At 42.0% G+C, this 22997-nt stretch overlaps 1 protein-coding gene across 15 annotated transcripts in view; it reads left to right on the top strand.

The window, feature by feature from the left end:
* ADGRL3 (adhesion G protein-coupled receptor L3) overlaps positions 1 to 22997 on the top strand; it is a 515791-nt gene that overhangs the window by 421119 nt on the left and 71675 nt on the right. For 14 of the 15 annotated variants that reach the window (XM_051790785.1, XM_051790777.1, XM_051790770.1 and 11 more), the window contains 4 exons: positions 11753 to 11936; positions 12750 to 12872; positions 14980 to 15188; positions 15865 to 16041. In XM_051790785.1, coding sequence (XP_051646745.1) covers positions 11753 to 11936; positions 12750 to 12872; positions 14980 to 15188; positions 15865 to 16041 — 693 coding nt within the window. The remainder of the gene's footprint in view (positions 1 to 11752; positions 11937 to 12749; positions 12873 to 14979; positions 15189 to 15864; positions 16042 to 22997) is intronic. The other variant, XM_051790772.1, reaches the window with a different exon arrangement.

The raw sequence follows: 22997 nt of genomic DNA, 5'->3' as shown, positions 1-22997 counted from the left end.
TACCTTCTAATTTCTGTCTTGTGCTTGTGAACATTGATGTTGTATTTATGGGTGGTTGAGTATTATTTATATGTGTATGTGTAACACACAGAGATGTAAAAATGAACCCTATGTTTCTGGAGGCGACTGTTTATAACTGAACTTTCCTACAAAATTCAACTTCCTACAATCAGTACTGACTTTATTTTGTGAGTGCGTATTTTATTTAGCATGTGGGATTAGATGGTCTTGATTTCTAGAACATTAGAAATAAAATAACACCTCTCTGAGCTGGTAAGCTGCTTGTCTTCCCTTCGGAAAATGTCATGAGAGAGTCACCTTTTCCCTTCCATATACATTAAGGGATGAAGATGAGTTATGGAGTTACACATCCCTTGTCTGGTATCCCAGAGAAAGCAGCTAGTTTTCTGGTTTGAAGGAATTTAGGAAAGTTTGCAGTGCAATGCTCACTCCCAAACTGGCTGTCTTGTCTGCTGTTACCACTGGAAACGTGGTGAGGCTGATTTGACTGTGGACTACACGATCTTGTTGGGGGCCTTGGTGCTACCTGATCCATAGTTGTCCTTTCCACTAGCTGCACAGGCATACAGAGTTGATGCATATGCCTGGTCTTTTTGTCATTTTTCAAACAACAGGGATTGGTGAGTTTAATAGACTCTGCAGAAAGCTTGGCCTTCATAGAATAAAGCCTGAATATTCTACACAAACTCCAGTTTACCCTTAATTTCAAGGACTCCTTCCCTTTCACTTGGAAAGGCAGATTGTGTGTTTAAACATTAATCATGCACCTACTTTTTTAGTAGACAAAAACTGATGAAAGCTCGTTGCTTAAATCGTTTAGTATAAATATGGACAAATGTGGTACATATATTGAAGAGGACAGTCCTGTAACAGAGGGCTTGAAGAATGAATTAGATGACCTAATTGAACCTTTCCAACTCTGCTTTGTACTATGTGGAGGTAAAATAATGTGTCTGGACATATTTTCATACAGTTTTCCATTTGGAAAATTGTGTATCTAAAATCATCAAAAAATCTTGTGAAGGCGAGGTTATCTGTAATAGCAATTAAATGTGACTGCAGATACTCCTGTTACTTATCCTTTACCAGGTGGTGAAATGTCTGAGCTGACTAAGGAAATTTAGCAGAGATTTTTCAACAAATCTTAAATGGTGAAACCATGGACTTTGTAAAGTCAATGGGAGATGGGAAATCACACCATTCTCTGAGGGCAGAGAAATAGTGTTCAACTTTGCTAACATGATCTCCTTATGCTAATCCCATTATTTTAAAAAGCCTTCATGGCTGAATTAGGCTTACAGGGCTGGAAGTGTACCTTCTGTTCTGTGCTCCCTAGACAAAGCAAAGTGCAGTATAAAGTTTATGTGAGAGATGTCCAGAAATTACAAATATCAAAAAAGTGGACTTTTGGGAGGGCAAGGGTGACTTGAGAAGATAATAATTGCTAAAATCAGTCTTACTGTTTTCTTTGGCTGAAAATTTAGGTAGCCATGACAGAGCCCCTGAAGCAATTGGGGTGTGAAGTCCTCTTAAGGCCAAAATAAATGACTATAAATAAATATGCCAAACAGATTGAGAAATTTTGTGACTTATTCAAATATGAGACTGGGAATACATTATCAGATGGTCATCTCATCTCTTTGGGTACCTTTATATTTATAACAAATACTGATTTAATTTGTTCAGTTTCACGGTATTGGTTGATTTAAAAGCTCAGAGATTTTGTTTACTGGAGGTTAAAAATGCTGCTTCTTTAGTTTCAAGTGCAGTAAATGATCTTTTTTTGTCTCAAAAATCCAACAAGAACCAACCTGAGAGGTGACATGATAAAGACATGACCGTGCAATTGCTGGAAGAGTTTTCAATCTTAAAGCCACATGGGCTTTAATTTGTGATACTAATTAATAGTCAGCTTAGGCTGAGCTGACCAAGATGGCAGAGTGGCCTCGAAAAGGTGCTCCATTTGCTAAGACTGTGGTTTTTTGGAGAGCAGAGATCTACATCTCTCATGCCCACCTTTCTGCAGTGCACTGTTCTTGCGCTCTGTTTTGGGAGAATGAGTCACAATGGGTGATGCATTTGATTAACATAGCTTAGTTTGGTGACTGGTGTGTGATGTAAGCTGGTATGAATTTTTTGTATTTTTTTTTAGAATTTATATTTGTTCATTTTCCCAAGGTGTTTCTCCTTTAACTGAAGCACTGGGGTTGTATAAAACAAAAATTTTTGTATTTCGGAGGTTGTGAAACTGGGTTTTGTGTCACAGATTTCTTCCATGTCCCTCAGCAAGTGTCATGTGCTCACTGTTTGTCAGGTAGTGAAGGAAAAAAGTAGGGCTGAGTACTCACATAATGTCATAAGTGAGGCCATATTAACACAGAAAACTTAAACATGGAGGAAAAATTGGAGAATTTTGCTGTAATATTTAGTATCTGGAAACACAAGCTTTAATGAAGACTCATACTACACGTGTGCTTGCAGTCTTCATCTGATTGCAAAATCTGAGCTCATCTCCTTGCTTCACTTGGATTTGTGGGCTGCAGCTCTGGGGCATCATGAGGCCAATGATTTTTCCTGTGATGTCAACCAGTGGCCTCTTCCCATGTGAAATTGCATGCTGCATTTGGGATGAGGGTCTTGGAAGACTAAAACTTCACAGGGTTCCCATTCTTTTAGTTATTTTTTTTTAAATTTTATTTTACAAAGTCAGTCTCAGTGTTTTCAAAGCTGGAAGCTGGTGAATACAACAATGTGAGTGGCAACTTTGTGAAAGGAGGCAGCATTTTCTTTGTCTAAAGATGTTTGCTGCTCTGGTTCCTGCCATCCTGAGTTGTTCTGTAAATCAGTCGCCCCTGTTGGTAATGCTGCGCTGGTCTGTATAGCAAATGGCAAAGATTATGGAGGTGCCACCTGCTCTGTGACAATCACAAGAGCTTCTGAGTGCACGTGTCATTAGAGCCCCTCATGAAGCTGGTGCTGACGTGCTGGCAGGCTCCAGGTATAGGACAGTGGCGGGTGGTTGCAGTCGGAGTTGTCCTTCTGGTTCTCCTGGAAGTTTTCTGAACACTTCACACTTGAAGCATGGGCTGTTTAAATGGCTGTACTAAGCAAAAAATGAAAGGCTTTCCTCAGAGGATTCAAGGCATTAAGTTTAGAGCTGAGTAGAAGAGACTTTTTTTTTTTTTTTTTTTTTTTGCTAACCCAGTAGTTCTCAGCAGATAAAAGGTGCATCTGGGACTTAGCCAGTACTATTTAAAGTGGATTAATTCTGTTTGTCCCACTTCTCTCTTGCTTGCATGACTGGTCCCAACTTCCATGAAGACTAAACGAAAGAAACTTGCAGCTCTGAGAGGGAGCACAAATTGAATTATGCTCGTTTTGCCTGTGTTTTTGTTGTGCCTGTGATAAGAAAGACTCTAACCTCCATTTATATAAAAAGGGGCAAATTAATGAACGTTTTCAAGTTCCTTGTTTGGTCACTTAATTGGCTGTATGACAAAGAACTCTGCAGTGTATGTCAAACAACTTTCAGAACCCTCTAATGATTTGTGCATTGCTTGACTCTTGATGCTATTCTGCACAGCCTGTCAGGCGAGGTATCATTGTTAAAGTGGCTGGAATAAATTGGCCAGCAGTGTGCATACAATGTTGTATATTAACTATAGCTACAGGGAGTACTTTCAGCAGCTTTTTCAAGAGATCGAGATGTTTGCCCATCAGCATCAAAGTGCCTAAAACTTTCATTTAATATAATTAAAAGAACATCTGAAAGAAGTGTGACTCGCAGCGTGGTTCTGCGGTTTGGTAGTCCTTTGTTAAAACTCTCTGAACTTAATATACTTCACAGCTTGAGAAACCTGCACTTGATTTGTGTCAGCAAGAGTGAAACTAGAAATCCTTGCCCTGCGTGTTTCTGCTGTGGTGAGCCCATTGTTAGGGGAGCAGAGGATCAAAGCAGCAGCCTTGGGTTTGTCACCAGACTCCAAAATTCTTCGCATAAATGTTAAAAAGGAAGGTGACCCCATGGTCCTCCACCTACCAACTGACCTATACCTATGGTTAGTCATGCAGTGTAGAAAAACTGAGAAAAAAAAATCTAGTGTTTTCTTTGTTGCTTTGTGCTTACTCTCTGCTTTAGGCTGAGTCACTCCTGGTATCCGGTGGCACTGGTAAAAAGTCTCAGTATAACTTGTCATAGGGTTCAGTGGGAGATATCCCTTTGATTTCAACTGTTGTAGGAAAGGATAAATCTCACAGACTCCCTAGGAGTTTCCTTGAAGGCTGTGGATATTCTGTCAAAGAGGCATTTCTTGTTTGTGGCCCATTTCCCTCTCTTGCTACAGCTTTGTTCACTTCCCTGGTGTAATTTCTCTAGCCGTTGCTTGTATAGTTTCAAATCCCAAACAGTAGGGCAGCAAATACAGATGATTCATAAATGCAGTTCTCGGTTCATTCTGTGGGGAAGATCTCATTAGGTGAAATAGATCGTATGTTATTTCCTTCTTCCCAATCAATTCCTTTTATTTCAGTTCTACAGATGCCTTCTGACCTTAAAGTATTCTTCCTCATATATTAAGGAAAGCAAAACCATAACCTGTAATTTGTAACCTTGTTCTATTTCTCAGATTTCCTATTCTTTTTGTGTGTTCCCATTAGGAGATTATTGGTAGTTCAGGGCCAAGATTGGAAACCTTGGATGCCTAGTGAATGACCATTATTTTCATGGTTAAGCATTTTGTAGATGGCCTAATTTTAATAAAGGTCAGTGCCTTTCTTCTCACTACAGTGGGTTCTCAGCACTGGTAAAATTCAGGCCATTTCTGAGTCCATACAGTTCCTGTAACCACAGCATAAACATTTGCTGTATCATTGAAGAGAGAAGGTTGCACTACCTTTCTTGAGAGCCTGTGCTCTCAATGTGTGGAGCAGTTTTAGAAATTCCTCTGAAAAGTCATGTGAAGTCCTCTTCTTGCCTTTGCCATGAGGAGTAGGTTTTGTCTCAGTTTACCAAAACTGATACCATCAGTTCCCAATCATCGCTCTGGTGATCACCACTAGATGTGGGCCAGTGCTTCTGGCTTATTTTTGAAGGCAAAAGTGGAGATTAGCAGTAGATATTTGAATTATTTGTTTATTTTAAACACTCACCGTGGTTCAACTAGTTTCAGTTTAAATATGAGTTTGCTCATTTCGCTGAATACTACTATAACCATTTTGTGATGACCTTATTGCTTTTTAAAAAGCCTTAGACGGTGGCTGGGCTTCCCTGTAAGAAAATATCTCCAGTGTGCTTACTGGTGCTTTGACCAGTGAAAAATTTTGATTTTGAATTAAAAGAATAAATGACAAGGCAAAAAAACTTAGAAGAGTGAAGAACCTTAGCAGACAGATTTTAAGGCATTTCTGAGCCAGGAAGTAGGATTTAATGCCATCCTTTAGCCAAAATGACATTTTCCTGGCTTAGGAAGCTGAAGAAGTGATATGTGCATCTCTTTTTGTCCTGTAGTCCAAGACAGTAGACGACTGTTTCCCTTTGATTGATGACCCCTGTGTAGTGGGATTGGGGTGCTGTTCATTTGCCACTCTAATAAGACATGTAATTTCCTGAGCTGATCCCTTCCAATGCAATAACCTTGCCAAAAGTGGCCACTTACCTGCTCAGATCCATACTTTCATGCTGGCCCTCTCCTCCAAAGGGCCCTTTCTGACTAGACCATGTATATTCAGAGTTAATGGGAATTTCTCCTGTACTGGTACTTTTTCTGGCCAGAGGCAAGAATTGAACAACTTCCAACAGAACTTGCCAGCAGAACTTGCCGTCAATGGCATTGATTGTGCCTTTAACTCAATTAGTTTGGAGGCTTGCAAATATTGGTAGCTTAAGGAAAGGGTTTGTTTTAGCACTGGGCATTTAATATGAATACAGAGAAAAACCACCCTATTCTTGAGCAAGGAGGCAGATAAGCTTTTTTTAAAGTACCACTGCTTTTCAGTAGGAAAAAGGGAAAAAAAGAGCATAACACTGTGATCAGTGTACCATATCAACATTTCAGCGCATCTACTCTCTGACAGGTTTTTCACTTGGACTGTGCACTGTGGACCTGAAGGAGTTCTGTGGGTTTTTTTCTCTGCTCATTTATCATAAAACCTCAAGCTATTAGAAAGTGGGCTAGTAATGGTTTTGCATTCTTTAAATAAAGGCAATGATGCACTTGTTTAGGAGCAGTATGGGGAGACCTCAGGCGTGACCAGAAGCTCAGACCATAAGCACAACCTGAGGCTGTGCCTGTGTGATTGCACTCTACAGCCTGAGCGTTTCTGTTCTCAGAAAGGGTGAGCAAACCATTTCTGATGAGACAGTGTTGACAAACACCTTTGGTACAGGGTGTAGCTGTACAAGCACTGCTCACTTCATGCGCTAGCTGTGATTTTAGTCTACCTATGCAAAACTGTAGCTCCTTCTATCCTAATTTTTGAAAGTGCACTGCATGAGATATTCCTGTGAGATCAAGGAAGTGTTAGCAGTATGAGATAGGGCTTTAAAAGTTATAAAATGCAGATATTTTAATTAGGGATATCATTACAAAAGTAGTGCTTTAATGCCTTATGCCACTGTCCTCATTCTCCCAAACCTGCTGCAGGAGGTAAGACCTTGATGTAGATTCCATGAAAAATGACATGTATAGTGTATTCAGTCTCCTTTTAAGGAGGTACTCCTTTGTAAGGAAGGACAAACTGCATATTTGAAAATAACTCTGAAGAAGGATTCAACCTGTATCTGCTGTAGGACCTGCTGGTATTTACTTGCCATGAAGCAGTATTTTCTCCATTTGTAAGTTTGTTGAGGTTTTTGTTCTTCTATCAGCTGCTCAGCAAGAGGCCAAAATGAACAATAAACATTTAAAGAGGTCCTAACTCTAGGAGAGCTGCTGGTTTTCTAAGGTTAGAGTTGCTTGCTTAAGCACCATACCACAATGCAATCTGGTCCCAAATTTGACAATGAGCTTAGTACATCTAAAATCCCCTAGTGATTTTCAGTGTTGTCTCCCAATTTTTTACATTGCAGAATCTGCTTTTGTTAAAGAGAAGTGTCTTGGACGTTGGTACAATGAGAGAGGAATTAATGGATGTGGTATCACTGGATATATAGTCACCTCCTGGGTTTAAACAGTGTGCCACATAGCCAGACAGTCTCACCAGGCATTTCTGGGGTGGGAGAAGGGAAAAATAAATGAAAAAGCAAAATTTAGTTTTACAAAATGAAGCAGCTGTCATAAAGGAAATGAATAGAGTATGTACAGTTGGCCTTTTAGTAATGTATAATTACTGTAAGGCTCCTAATTAGTTGCTGTTTTACAATACATCTTTTAATACCAATTTGTAAGTGTCTGAGAAGGAAGGTTTACATTTTGTTTCCGTTTTGTAACCTCGGGACAGAATCAAGAAACCGTGAGCATATGCCCTTATTTGGGAAAAAATCTCCCTCTGCAATTTATTAACATTTATTTGCATTGAACATACAATCTGTGGTGCTATATAACCACATAATGACGGGGATCACCATCATGGGATTTGTCTTCTGTGCTTGGCAGGTTCTTGTTATTCTGTCTATGTCCAATTGTAGTCACTACTGGAGACATGAAGGGTCCACTGTGTCTCATATTCTCCGACCCACCCAGGATGGTTGCTCTTTAGAGGCTTGTAATTAGAGGGTTTGGCTTTGCATGTGTAGATACCCTGACATCACACACCGAATGCAGCTACACCCACGTATCTCAGGATAGAAAGTTGGATGCTTTGTTCTTGGCTCCTTTCTGACATGCCCTTCTTCCCTCATTTGATCTTAGGCTACAAACAAGCAAGTTATGCCTTGTGATAGCTTTCTCTTCATGTCGTTTGAGTTACTTGTGTCTTTCTCCTGGGGCACGCGTGTGCTTGTGTTGCCTATTCGTTAAGCCCAAGCAACCACAGCATTGGTTTGTTGCCATGCTGTGCATGATGTTGAGGTATGTTTGGTCTCCAAGCCCCACATTTTTATTTTGCATGAGGCTCACAGTTGAGCTGCATTTGGAAGAATGATCAGGCAGGGTGAGAGAAGAAAACCACAGCAGAGGAAATGTAGCTTGGGAAGCAAAGAGAGGGTCTTCAGTGAAGCAGTCATGCAGCATCTTTTAATAGATATTGGGTTCTCCATAGATAGGTATAATCTCATGTGACTTTGGGCACCAAAATGAGGGTAATAGTTGCCCTAGTTTCTTCTGCTTTCAGTGGGGGGAGAAACTAGAGTATCTGGGCTCTCTTCTTGGCTGGATGTTGAATACTTGAAATAAGGTGGAGTGAAACTAGGTCAGAACTTTCCTATCTTCCTCTGGAAGTCCCCACCTTTATCAGAATCACCAGGGATCTCAGGCAATAGGATCTCAAAACCTATCAAGCCATCAGCTCCTAAGCACACTTATCTCATGCCTTCTGCATTTTAAAGGTCTTCTGTCAGGGTAACTCTTCTACAGCTGGTCACTGAGAGGCAGTCCTGTGAGTTTGGTACAGCTTTTTCTTTTATGTTGGAGCTTCATCAGTCCACAAAGTCTTTGGACCAGGTGCCAAACCCACCTAAACAACGAGGGTTCAGCTTAGAGACACAGGCTTATCCTTTTCATGCATGCCTGCCTTCCCACAGTTCCCACTCCCCTGCCCAACTTTTCGCCTTTGGCGTCTCTGTCTCACAAGACACTGTTGCTTTAACAGCTGTTTTGTTTCATTTAAACACCTACCTCAGCTCCTGTCCAGAATGCAAACATTTCATTAGCACCTCATCTCCTTGGCTTCAGCTCGCAGCACTCGGCCATAATGAAGTGCTGCACTCAGAAATATAATGTGGGGAACACTTGATTAATGCACTGAGACAGGTGACGGGAGTGACCCTCTGGGAAAAGCTCAGGACTAAATTAATCTCGGATGTAATGCCAACAAAGACAGTCTACCAGCTTTGCTCAGATACATGCTAAGGTCCTGATCCAAAGTCCTTAGACATCTTTCTGGAGCTTTTGTGTTAGGTCCCAGACCCAAAGTGATGGGAAGTGGCTGGTCTCAGGTTAGCCCAAGAGGATGGATCCATTGGGTGGGAAGTGCACATTGTGCAGGAAGTGGCACATTAGGCTTAATGGGCATTCTCTCTCAAACTTTGCATGCACACATGCATACACATTTAAAACAAAATAAAAAATGCATTGGTTAGAATAATTTTTTCTGATGAAAAATCTTTGTAGCAGATGTTTCACTGTAACACAAATATTTCAGCATCTGTTTCATGTTTTGATGAATAGGCATTACCTTTCCATCCAGAGCCAAGAGCTGGATCTGCTGCAAAGACTCTTTCCTCTTTTTGGATATTGATAAAAGTATCTGGGACGTCGTTTTAGCAGAGATTAAAGACACCTTTAGTAGCCAAACTACATGGAAGTAAGGCAAATTGCAGTCTGTGATAACATTGAAAGGGGAGAAAATCCCTCATTTTCTGCTTTCCATACATAAAAGGTCTTAAACAAAAATACCATATTGTATAGAACCTGCATCACAAAATAGCCAAGTTTTTTGGTCACTGGAAAAGAATGCTACCTTCTTTTTGCCTGTGACAAGATAAGCTACCAAAGTATACTATAGAACTTTCTTAAGAGCTACAGAGATCAGGCTTCCAGATTTTAAAACACTGAAAAAACCCACACTTAAATGCTATGGATTTTTACTATTTCTTCTTGGCTATTAATGTCAACCAGCTTATTGTGTATACACAGTAAATGTGTTAAGATGATTTCTAGAGTATTTAGGAAAATCAGTTTAATAATCAGTTTAAAAAATTGATTTATTATTATTAAATTCCACTTAAGAACAAAGGAATAAGGGATTCCAGTCCTGGATTGTAAAGGCTTGACAGCAGTAGCACTAGAAGACAAGGTTTTCAACCATTTCAGTGGTTGAAGCATGGGTTACTGCATATTTTGGGAAACCAGTCTCTGAGGCTCAGGAAAAATGTTATCTATTAATCAAGGGACAAGGGCAGTAGATGCCAAGGGAAGGAAATATCTGTGTAAGGTGCAGGAGAGGTTTGATGCAAGAACAAATGAGTTAGTTGATCATGAATAAATAAATGTAGCTTGGCGAGTAGGAGCTTTATGCTGTCAGAGGAGCACAGTATGGTGCAGTTTCCCAGTAGGAAACGTGATGGCATGAGAAACCTTCCAAACTCAAGCACCAGCAGTGGCAGTTCTAGCTGTCTCTGCTTCTCCTTGAACCTTGCTGCAATTGAAATGTTATTTTAAGGTCATCTGGATGTAGCAATAAAATCAAATTCTAGTTTGATGTGATCGTATTCTCCCATTGCTCGTTTTTATCTGACTTATGACTGGTGGCTGAGTCAGGATGCTGCGCATTCCCCGTGCCACATGTTGCTGTTGTAACACTCCTTCTGAGGGCTCTGCTGGAGAGTGTGCTATGCTGTAACTTCTTTTCACTGGTGGGTTTAGAAACAGTATCAGGAGTAAATACCGAAGTATTTCCGTGAAAGTGAGCCCCTAGGGTACACTTTAGGCTTGCAAAATGTTGAAATCCCATGGGACTGTCATTGGCTTGCTGAACAGAGGTGTAGGTTTGGTGCCTACATGTTCAGAATACAGAAAAAGAACAGCAGCTTCCTCTCAGAAGGAAGGTTGATTTCTACAGTCAGCATTAGCTGGCAGTGGAGCTGTTTCTTTGTGGGGCAGGCCTGCCTGGTGGGTAGGCACTAACCAGCTGAAGAAAGCATGATCAAAGTAACTTTTTTTTTCCTTTTCCTCTGCACAGTCAGTTCTACCAACTGGTACAGCTGGTCTCATTAAAAAATGTTAGATGGAAAGTGGTTGAGTCAGCTCTGGTTAGTAACAAAGCGGGGGTTTTAGGTTGAGAAAAACCTTCAGGTTGGGTAGGCTCTACTGCTGTAATTTTGCAGTTATGAGGCCAGTATTGTTTCATGTGATCCTGGGTGTGCATCCAGATTAACCTGTGGGAAGTTATCTATGGGAGAACTCTTTGTGTGTGGCAGCCCTGGGGCAGAAGGTGCACTGTAGGAGGGACTGAAGCTCTTACCCAGGGCTGACTCCCTTCTGAATTGAGTGATTTGAAATGTAATGTCTTATCTAAATCTGTGGGCACCTGCTGCTTCTCTGGATGAAGTGGCATAACTAAACTATCTCTGTGTCTTCATGATTGCCTGCCAGAGGTTATGTGGTGGGAAACATTCTAAGGAGTGTAGCCTGTGCAGATACTAAATACCTTCCTTGAGTGCCCCAGACCTACTCTTGAATTCTGGTGCTGCAGGTAACAGTAACCTGCTTCACGATGGGTTTTGAAATCTCTTTTCCTGCATGTCTCCTTAATCCTCATCTTTCTCCTGCCCCTCCTGCCCCACCCCACCCTAATTCCTTCTTTTTCTAAACCCAGAGCTGCTGATTACGGAAGCAGAAAAGCACTATTCCAGCGTGCATTTAGAATAAAGTCAATATTTCCTCACTGTCCCATCTGATGGGATAAATGTTGCCAAGCTCCACTGCAGGCTGCCCCAGTGGGTGGGGGAAAGGAGATGCTGTCGTCACCCTATAAATTGATGTGTGTGGAGGATGGGACTGAGCATATGTCAGAAGTCTCAATGGTGCTTTAGGTTTGCTAGAGCCTTTTCTCACTCCATTCCTCTCCCCTGCAGGCCATGGTGGAGACGGTGAACAACCTCCTGCAGCCACAGGCTCTGAATGCGTGGAGGGACCTGAATGCAAGCGAACAGCAGCGCGCAGCCACCAAGTTGCTCGACACCGTGGAGGACAGTGCCTTTGTGCTGGCTGATAACCTGCTGAAGACAGACATTGTCCGGGAGAACACTGACAACATCCGTAAGAGACAGATCCCATAAATATCAAGAGCAGCAAGCGGAAGAGTAAAGGCTGTGAAACCTGGCTTTGGCCCTGGCCCCTAGATTAATTGGAGCGCAATTTGTTAGCTATGTCTTGTCCCTTTCTGTGGGACTTCAAAGTCTTTCTGAAAGAGCCTAAAGGAATAAGGCAGCTCTCTACCCTTGAAATCCCATGGAAAATGAGCACCTGACCTGCCTTTATTACTCTTGGCTTTGAGGGTATAATCTGTGCTAGAGCAACGAGAGCATTGCTTCACAGGGAGATTGTTCATCATAATGCAATTGTGTTTCATTTCATACAAATTTGTGTCTTTATTCAGCTGATTGTTGATTTTAATTAAAAAACAAGCATGATGGAAAGTACCAGCACTCCCACTGTGCATATGTAAAATGAGAACAACTCTTCTTTCTATTTCTATGAATACAGATCCTGAGCATTGATAACATTTACACAAAGTAGCAATCGCCAGTGGCAAAGAACTAGTATTTTCAGATTTTCATTTTAACCATTGTCCTTAATATCCTGAGGTTCTTGTTTACAAGAACTGGTTGTCTTTTGTCTTCCACAGAGAGTAGAATTTATTTGCCTTTTTTTTTTTTAATTAAATTTAAAACTTCTTCAGGGCAAAGGTTTGAAAAGAAATAGGAGCCCAAACACATTCTAGTATGAAGCATTGTAAGTTGATTCCTCTGCTCTCAGATGGTCTGGAACACCATTTCATAGCTTTGAAATACCGTGTTGAAGATTATTTCAGTATAGATTTTTCTTAGTGTCGGTCTCTCTTGCAAACAGAGCTGGAAGTTGCGAGACTAAGCACAGATGGGAATCTGGAAGATCTGAAATTTCCCCAGAACATGGGCCACGGGAGCGCCATTCAGCTGTCAGCAAATACCTTGAAGCAAAATGGTCGAAATGGTAGGTCTAGCACCTCAGGCCACGCCAGCCTTATGAGTCAGTCATGCCTTAGGCACTCTTTTGTGTTTAACCATTGCAAGTATAGTATTAATCTCTCTGTTAATATTTAAATTATTGATAGCGTCGGTTGCTCATGCCCTTGACTGCAAGCTCATTTAGCTGACTGGGAATGCATTTTATTGCTAAGTGATTCACAGCCTTCAAAAGTATTCTGTGATGGTAAAAATGCATCAGATCTTTAAATTATAAGTGGCTTGTTTGCGTAAACTGCTTCACAGCAGGGCACTATCTGAAAAAGTAGAGGGAAGAAACAATAGTAGCAAATATTAATAATGAGCCGACATGGCAGAAAAAGTTGATTAACTGTTATGAGTCTAAATCTTTAGTGCCTTTCTTTCTGTATGTTATGAACCTCCTGATACAGCATAAAGTAGAGATGATGTTATACGTGAGTGGTCTTCATCTTACCAAACCATTTATTTTCAGATCAGGAGTTTGAGCAGACACCTTTGTTGATCTCTACAGCCCCACTGCAGATCAACTTCAAACTCATAAGCTTCTACTGATTTGCCTAATATGCTCCTATTTCTGAATTCCTTTAAAATTTAATCCATGTGCAGGGGACCACAATCTAGTACAGGCTTTGATCACTGCTTGGGTTGGAAGGGACTTTTAAGATCACCTAGTTCCAACCCCTCTGCCATGGGCAGAGATGCTGCTCACTAGATCAGGTTATTCAAAGCCCCGTCCAACCTGGTCTTGAACACTTCCATGGATGGGACATCCACAACTTCTCTGGGGAATCTGTTCCAGTACCTTGCCCTTCTCTGAGCAAAGAATAAAGAAAGTGGAGTGATAGGGCAGTATTACAGCCAGATCAGATGTGTTAAAACTTCCAAAAATTTCAGGCAACTAGTGAAAGTAAAGTTTGGTCTGGTGGTTCAGAAATAGTTTTGCCATTGGCTCCCTTGATGGCATTTGGCACCTTTGGATATAGGATTTGCAGAGAAGTATTTCTTTTAGAGACAGTCTAAACTCAAGATGTGTAGCAAAACTCCATCAGGACAGGAGTTTCACTCTGCTATCAAGCTTTGGAGATCTGTAGGGAAAGAGAAACTCTGTAGGGAAAGAGAAAGTGAAGGGGAAGTCTGTGTTTCTAAGCATAGTAACACTGGAGTTCTGATCAAATCAGAAGAACCCCATCAATTTGCACCAGCTTGGCACATGCCTGGAGGTAACCAAAGAGCTAGAAATAAATTATAGTAGAAGGATTTAGGTTGAGAGGGACCTTTGGAGTCATCAGTGCTTCACCTTCCTTAGAAGCTGTGGTGATTCCTATAGAATCAAAAACATACCTCTCTCTACAACTAATACAAATAGAGGCAAACAAATCACATTCCATTCTTATTTATAGCCTGTGAAATAATGTGCAAAACAGAAGGCAAACTGGATGGTTTCAGTTAAAAACAGTTGGCTGGTAGCCCAGGTTTTCTGCAGGCTTCCTAAGGGTGTTTTTCTGGTTATCTGATTGGCAAATTAGGAAAATAAATATATTTTTAAATTAAATTTCTTGATTTTTGTTTTACCCATCATGTGAGATTGGAACTGTGTTGGAAAGGTTTTGATTTCTTCTCTCAGATTTGTCCCCACACTTTTCTGAAAAAGTCTTAATTTATTAACAGACTAAATTATAGTTTTATACTGCATCTGTGTGACAGGCCAGCACGAAACATGTTTCCCAAGCATAGCCTGAAGAATAGTGATGTTAGGTGAGAAACTGACCACCTGGCCTCCTTTTTCCTGGAGCCAGTTACACCTACTGGTGTCAAAAATAAGCCCACCTTCTCTGTCTGTCTTCCGCTGATTTGTTTGCTTATAAAAGTTTGTTTTGGAAGAAGGAGGTCTGCCTTTCTTATCGTGGAATATTTGTTGCACCTCTTGGTGATCACTGGGATTGGCAGGAGGTGAGTTTTCATAAGCCACATCTTGATCTGTTCACATTTTCTCAGAGAAGTTTTGAAATTGGTTCAGAGAAGAGATTTGTCATCTAGAAAAACATCACCCCAGTGAGTTGATTTGGGTATCTAACCTCTTACTACTCTTCTAGGTGAAATCAGGGTGGCTTTTGTACTGTACAACAACCTGGGCACCTATCTCTCCACGGAGAATGCCAGCATGAAGTTGGGAACAGAGGCAATGTCAACTAATCACTCCGTCATTGTCAACTCCCCTGTCATCACTGCAGCAATAAACAAAGAGTTCAGCAATAAAGTTTACCTGGCTGATCCTGTGGTGTTTACTGTCAAACACATCAAGGTGTGTGAGTTCGAAAAGCACTTCTCTTTTTTTCAGTTTCTGAAATAAAGTGATGGAAAAGTTGGCTGCTGTGAGGCCCCCAACAGTGCTTGATTAGATTTTGAATTATACTTTTGTTCCTTTGCACTTTGTGTTATTTATGGAGGTGGTCTCTTTTACATTGCATTAATAGAAGTAAAGAAAATGTCTCCTTTGAGCTGATGCCCATTGCTCAGTTGCTGACATGCGTCATTCTGTAATTAAAAACTACCAATATATTAGAATAGACCATAATATTATTTTATCATGGTGGCAGGGGATGTTAGAGGAAGGTGGAATTACAGTGAAAGAGGACAGCTAGTCCTCCTGTTAGCCAAGCACAGTCATTGCAAAAGTTGATTGCTTAAAGCAATTAATTTCTCTCCTCTGCAATGCAAATGAAGCAGTCTGGTTTGGAAGAGCTGGATTTAGTCAATGCCTGAAATTAATCAAGAACAAAGAACTAAGTTTGCATTAGGAAAGAGAGCAGCAACAATCTAACTTTCTCTGGTATTGGCAAGTATTATGTGACGTATAAACCACTGCTGATTATTTATCTAAAATTAGAGTGTGAGAGTTACGAAGTGCCTCAGTAGTGCATTTAGAAATCTCTGAGAGCCTATCATTTTTATTACATTTATTAATTTCTTCCCTGCAGCAGTCAGAAGAAAATTTCAACCCGAATTGTTCGTTCTGGAGCTATACAAAACGTACAATGACAGGGTACTGGTCCACCCAGGGCTGCCGCCTCCTGACAACTAACAAGACACACACCACGTGCTCCTGCAATCACCTAACCAACTTTGCAGTCCTGATGGCACATGTGGAAGTTAAGGTAGGCATTGCACATTCACAGGCTGCCAGTGCACTGGGTGTGGGCAGGAGAAGTGGTCAGTGTGTAATACAGTTTTCCTACTGCAAATGGAGCTGAGCAGGGAAGTTGCTGTGTGACAGGAACTCTAAAAGTAGAAACCATCTGGTGTAAATCTTCCTTCTGCTGCATGATGAAACAGGAGATAGTCACACCAATGCAAATCCTGTCTTAAGCTCCTAGCTTGGGCAGTTCTGAGCTGAGGATAATGAGTGAGCAGGCTTGCTGTTGCCATATCATTTGGTAACTGGTGCAGAACGTCTCCTGGCTGGGTTCTTGCTCGTGGGTTCCTCAGTGTAGGTGTACTGAGCACCCTGGCTGCAGTCTGCCTCGTGGGTGCAAGTTGTGCGTCCTGCTTGCAGCAGCTGCAGATACACTGCCACACATGTTTGTGTGAGGTACATGTGGGGACTCAAAAGTGTTTTCCCACTTCCTGTTAGGGGGAAAACGTTACCTTCTCTGCATCTCATTGCGTGACAGGGAGCTACACATAAAAGGGAAGCTTCTTATACCATCCTGTATAGACTGTACATCTACCTGAGGCCAGTACATGATCAACTAGTTCCCTCACCTGCATTTAGGTCTGTAGCATAATTGTGGCTTTCCATATGACTACCACTGGAGCTAAATAGTTACTCCTGAAAGTAGATGTTCTTTGTTGTTGCAATGGTTTGGAGAGTTAAGTGCACATTTGGGATTTTATTCAAGAACAGGAGAATGGTTGAGATGGTCCTCCATTTCCTAAGCTGCCTTGGCTGTCTTTGATTGAGAACTGTCTCAGCTGCTACAGAAAGAAGAGGAGAAGGCTCTGAAGCCCAAAAGATTTTGGCCTAGTCGTTTTCTGTGTTGCAGTGTCTTCATTTCATGTGCCTGGCACTGCAGCAGAATCTACAGCTCTGAGCTAGATATGGACCTGGCATCTTCCATGCAGGCAGAACATTTCAGAACCACTTCTATGACCATATAACGACAAAAACTATTATGGTTTTAAAAGACCTTTTCTCAAATAGCCTTCCAGTGTCACTGCTTTGTATATTTTTGTTCTGCTTCATAATCTGAAGAGGAATATGAAGAGCTACAATAAAATATATATTAAACAACCATCATGCATGACCAAAACTCTTAAAAAAAAAAGAAATGAGAGCATGGGAGCACATTTGCCACAACAGCTGGAACCAGCTGAGGGGGGCAGGGATAGATCTATTGCTGCTGCAGGTTCACATATCCTTTTTATTCTGCAGGAGTCAGTTCTAGTCCAGAAAGCATGCCATAAAATGACTGAGGCATTGTCCTGGGAGATGTCTAAAGAAATGGCCTATTCAGAGCACATATTTACAGGTTAATGGCATTCTGCAGTCCAGGTCTGGTTTTGCCAGTTTCCTACAGCTGCTTGAATTTTCATAAGAAATGTGTGCTTGGCTTGTTATCACCTGTCTGGAATTAACAGATATACCTGAGTCACTGAAGTCAGAGATTGCACCTGGGAAATGCAGATAACTTTCCACTCCATTGGTGTGAATGAGGGTGATCCCTACTGCATGTGCAGGATACAGGCTGGTGCTGAACAAGCCTCTTCTCAAACTGCAAGTAGGTCAGCCTTGTCTGCACATTTCATCCAAACCTCATTAGACAAGTAGTGCTCGTGTTATCTCATCTTGCAGGAAAAGGATGTTAGACCCTTCCTCGCCAACAGGTTGGAAAGAGATACAGCTGGAAGCTTCCTGAGTGCCAAGCCAGTGTGCTATTAGCTGGTGGCTGTTTCTGGGTTAACAAGTACCCTCAAGACTTTCAAGTCATGTTTTATCATTTATCTGCAGCCAAAGTATCACTGCTGTAAGAGCCAAATTGGCTGCACTTTATTGACTCTGATGTAACCATACAGCTTCCTGGCATGCCCACTTTAATGATCATCCTGGTCTGAGGGCAAAGGCAGGTATGTCACCTGCAAACCTTTGCAGCTCGTCCCTCCAGCTGCTTCTCACCTGACTCTTCCTGGTGACACCGTCTCGCTCTGGTCTGCTGGTGGAGCTGACCATGTGACTCTTGGCAAATCTGGGATGTGGCTTCTATGACATTCCTTATGTTATTGCACTGAGTTGATTTTAAAGTCTTGGCAGCAGAATACCTGCTGTTTTGGAAAAGTGGAGGCTTAAAAATAAATGGGGGTTGCTGTCGTTCCTTGACTCTCACTCACTGCTCATAGACATGCTTTTGAGCCATTTTGTTATTTTGTGTCTTGTACAAAGAGGCATTCCATGCCTCAAAGACCTGTTAGTCTTCTTGGAGGTGGAATGATCTTTGGGGCAATGATGTTGCGTGCAGGACCTCTTAGAGCAGCGTTCTGGCCAGTGACTAGGATCCCTAAAGAGGACTTTCATATGCACAATAGTGAATAATATTCTAGGAGTTTTGCAGCAGAAACAATTTTCTCCAGTAATTGAGATTTGTAGTTTACTGTCCTTAATTGTTTGAATTTTTGGATCCACAGGGAGCGTCCTTTGGTGTAATTAGTGAATATAGCACCCTACCTAATGAGACTGAACATTGGGCCTCATGGGGAGCAGACATCCAAGTCCTGCTCCTTAATCAAAAAAACAGCACCCATTTGACAAGTGTCTCATCTGGTCATGAATGATGTCTCTCCCTGGTAACATGGCAAAAGAGTGTGTTCTCCAGAGGAGACCTCAGTGGCTGCTCTGCAAGTTACAGGCTACAATTTAATTATTAGCAGAGAGTATGTGGCAAGGTGGAGCTGGAAGGCAGCGCCGCTGAGGGAGTTGATTGATGGCCTTCTGGCTCTCTAGCATGAAAAAGCAATATGTCTTTGTCCAAAGGGGCAGAAAATGACACTGGCTGACCATGGCAACAGGGATTTATTGGTGTGCTTCAGGAGTAGAAGTTGCTGGGATCAATTCTGGTCTTAATACGACAGTACCTGATTAAGAGGAGAATTTAATTTGAAGATGCTTTCTGCCTGTTAAAATTGGTTGGGCCCAGAGTTTCTTATTCACCCACATACTTCAGTGGGGTAAAACAACAGTGCCCAAGACCAAAAGCTGGCTGTGCTCACAAGCAGGATGCATAGCTGCTGGGAACAGTGATGGACCCTCATCTGCAGGTACCCCTCTAGCCCCTGTCAGAGCCCCAGCTAGCATGAGGAGGGAACAGTAGGACTGTATAACAAGTTGTGAGCTGGATCTCACTGATGAATCCTCCTGGGAAGGGATGACCTTACAGACATGCAGTGCTCATTGCCCTGCCAGACAGTTTACCAGGAAAAATGAGAACCTCCTTTTGCAGAGAGGTTTTAAGACTTGGAAACAAATCACTGTTTTTACCATCTAGGAGGCTCATTTGACCTGTGTTATGAGAAAATTATTACAGTCTCATAGATGTTTTGTTAAATTGTGATATAAGTTTAACATAGACGAGATCTATGTTAATATCTATCTATTGCTTGAATTGGTAGGATATCATCACCCTTAAATTCTATAAAAATGTGGTGGCTCTCATGCTGTGGAACAAAGCCTATAGTTAAATAAGCCATTCTACCTATGTAATTGCTGCAGAATTAGTCAAAATTTACAAGCTGTTTTTCATATAAGCTTTTGCTTTTCATCATATGAATTATAGCAGATGCATCTTAAATGTATCATGGGAAAATTATGCAGCCAGAAAACAAGTTTAGAGCTGGTGGGAAAATGCAATTAAAAAACCCACCCAACACAGAGTAAGCAAAGGTACCCCAGGGTAGATAAACATTGCTTATCAGTATGTAGTGAATGCCAGATCTTACTCTTCTTTTAAAAAAAAAAAAAGAGAAAGAGGGGAAAAAAGAAAGCTGTTTTAACTGTTGCAATTAATAGGAAGCTTTCAGGTGTTATTCTATACCAAAAACACGTTACACTGTGCTAATTATTTGGGGAATGGAAGCATAAGGCAAATGAAGGAGAGAAAGGAATAAAAATATGTGACATCTGAATGGAATGCAGTGGTCCCTTGCCTAAAGCGGTACAACCATTTCAGATATAAAGAGCAAGCTGAAGTTATTGCAAGCTGGTTTATCCATATATTAGCACTTGTGGGATTGAGCAGAAATGAATGAAAGCAGAAGTGGGTGCAGGATTACAAAAACACTCTAACTGCAGAATTAAATTACTGAAACCTCCATGTAATGAATTTTGCAAGACAAATCATTTAGTACCATCAAAGGTGCTAATTCTAAAAAAACCCAAACTTATATATTACACGTTGCAAAAAGTAACTTGTTCTAATATGTTATTAAATAAGAACTATTTTAATTAAGTGGAAAAATCATTAAATGTGTTTGTCTTTAGTGAGATTGTAAAATTCAAAATACAGCAGTATTTGAATCTGTGTTAGGGACAGAAATCTGTCACCTCAGTGAACCCCAAGAACAAGGAGCTATAAACAGCATGTTGGTTATGCCTTAATTAAAATATACCTATTAGGTCAAGTAATCTATGCCTATGGGGTCTATTTAGAGTTGTAACTGGTAGCAGCGTCCTTCAGCTTTTTGTCTAGGTTAGACAGCAGCAAGTCACTCCAGGGAGTTCATTGAGTTCCTTACCCTCAGTTTGACACACATTGTTTTGCGTTGAGCTCTAATTGTGTCTTACTGTTTCTAGTTCTCATGTGTTTTGTTGGACATCTCACTGGTCCTTGTCTGTGCATTCCCCAAAGCACTGACCCAGATCTTCTCAGGTTTCCACTTTTGGGTGTCCAACCTGGAAACAACTAGAGAAACAACTGTTCCTGGCTTCAGATGAAAATACCCTTCAGCCCCTGAATTTGCAGTTTCTTAGCTTGGTGCTTACAGGTGTCAGAAATTGGAGCTCACTGCAGTTTATTAGCCATGGCTTCCTTTCCCTTCAGTCCAACAGGTACATATTTGCTTAGTATTGCTCTTCTTGACTCTCCAAGCTGCCAGACAGCGCTAGTTTCATAGTAAGGAGCTGTGCCACAGAGCATGGAAACATCATCACCCTGCAGGGTTTCCTGATCCTCTGTTCTAAAATTCATGCAAAATTCCTGCAGCTCCTATTGGCAAGCCTTGCACTCTGTCTTGCTACACCCTTCCTTTCTGGCTGAGAGCATGTTGGATGTGAGGACCAAAGCAGAGGTAGTGGCCGTGGTGTGGTGGAAACATGTCCCAGCTGTCTCTCGGCACCAGGCTGCGTAAGACCAATACTGTGACAGCAGAAGCTGATGATGCTGTGACCAGACTTTTTCCAGAAAGTCAAGTTAACAAGCTGGCAGCTTGGCTGGGTAGATGCGTACAGTGAGTTTGGCACAACCACCACAGCTCATTTCTTGGGATGGAGATGCCATATGAGTAAGCAGAACTGCCTGAATCCAGCCAGCAGAGGAGGGCAGGATGATGGATGCAATTGTTTTTCCAAGCCTCACCTCTTCTTGACAGCTGAATCTCACCTCAGCTGCATCCCAATGGCAGCGGTGTTGGTGAGTGCAATGGAAACACTGGGCTCTTGCCACATGCTGTATCTTCAGTAGTGTTTGTAACACGCAATGAGGTGAGGTCTGTACCCATTTCTCTGTGCTCACCTGCCCCCATATAGCTTTATTCTGGTCATGGAGGTTTCTGTGACTTGTGCTGGCTGCTGCTTCTGGCAGTTGCTGGAAGGCTGTTGCATTTTGGGGAGAAGTTTGTGGGAAAGAGTTCTGCTAGGAGGCCTTAATCTTGCTGAGGAAGGCAGAAGAGGGAAAATGATCTGTGTTGCCCATGCAGAATATGAAGGTAGCTTTGTGGACTAAGGCAAGAAGAGGAAAGGCAACTAAAGCACCTTGCAGGAGTGCTTGGGGATCTGAGCCTTATTATGAACAGCTATAGTCTGAAGACAGTGATGTTGCACAGGGGCTTCAGGTGAGAATTATGCTCTCTTTATTCCTGGGTTACAACCTGATGGTGCCCTGACAGCATCATCTTTGCAGAGTAAAGAGAGGATATGTACCAGGCCCATGGGTGCTGTGTTTGCTGTGGAGCAGAGCTGCCTACCTCCCTCTGTACATCCTTGGGGAAGATGGAGAGGATGGGTGCTAAAGCAAAGGGATGCCTCCAGCACATACTCGTCTTGGCCACAGAGAGGGAAAAGCTCCCCCAAAAGCTCTCATACCTGCATAGCTGTGGCAGGTGATGCCTGTAGCCATCCCAGACACACTGCATGAGTCCTTTGGGGTTTCCTCCCAGTCTATATACCCCAGCTGATGCTTTTGGCACATTTACAAACGCATCTGCTTCTTAAGTAGCCCTTTGCACTTAGCCACAAAGCATTACAGCCAGGTCATAGCAGTAATCCTTTCTCACCACCAGTGATGGGGGAAAAAGGGCAGAGGGACCCTGCACGGCCCCAAATAGCTACAAATCCAGGAAGCAGTATCAGCAATGCACAGAAGTTCAAACCTGTCCCACTTGGGTCTCTGCCCAGCCCAGTACACTGCCAGCTCCCACCAGGCGCCGAGCGGTCATATCTGAGTTAGTTTATGACATCGTGTTTTTATTTACTGCTTGCTTATTCCTCTGCCCCCAAAGATATTACTTCTTCCATTCCTGGAGGGACAGATTAGGCAAAGGAATGTGTCCTTTGCTGCTGGCAGCTCAGTTTGGCTGCTGTTTTCTTCTGCTGATGTTTTTAATAAGGGAGGAAATGGCTGTTCATCTCAGGGAGAGCTATTCTGTCATAAGCTGACATTCCCTGGGATTTGTTTTTATTAGCTCAGCTCTGGTGTACAGGCACTGCCAGAGCTCCTCATTGATTTTCCCAGCCTGGATAATATCTGGGCTGCCTGCTCACCGTGCTGTGGTTGCTACTAGTTCTCCTGTAACTCCTCCTGCACAAGTCTCCATCAACACTCTCCTCCTACTGCTCTTGGCCCCACTG

This window comes from Manacus candei, unplaced genomic scaffold, assembly GCF_025592945.1.
Source record: "Manacus candei isolate 608988 ecotype Guabito, Panama unplaced genomic scaffold, ASM2559294v1 h1tg000028l, whole genome shotgun sequence".
Lineage (NCBI taxonomy): Eukaryota > Metazoa > Chordata > Aves > Passeriformes > Pipridae > Manacus > Manacus candei.
Note: the sequence above shows the minus strand (reverse complement) of the source record. Positions and strands in the feature narration are given on the sequence as shown.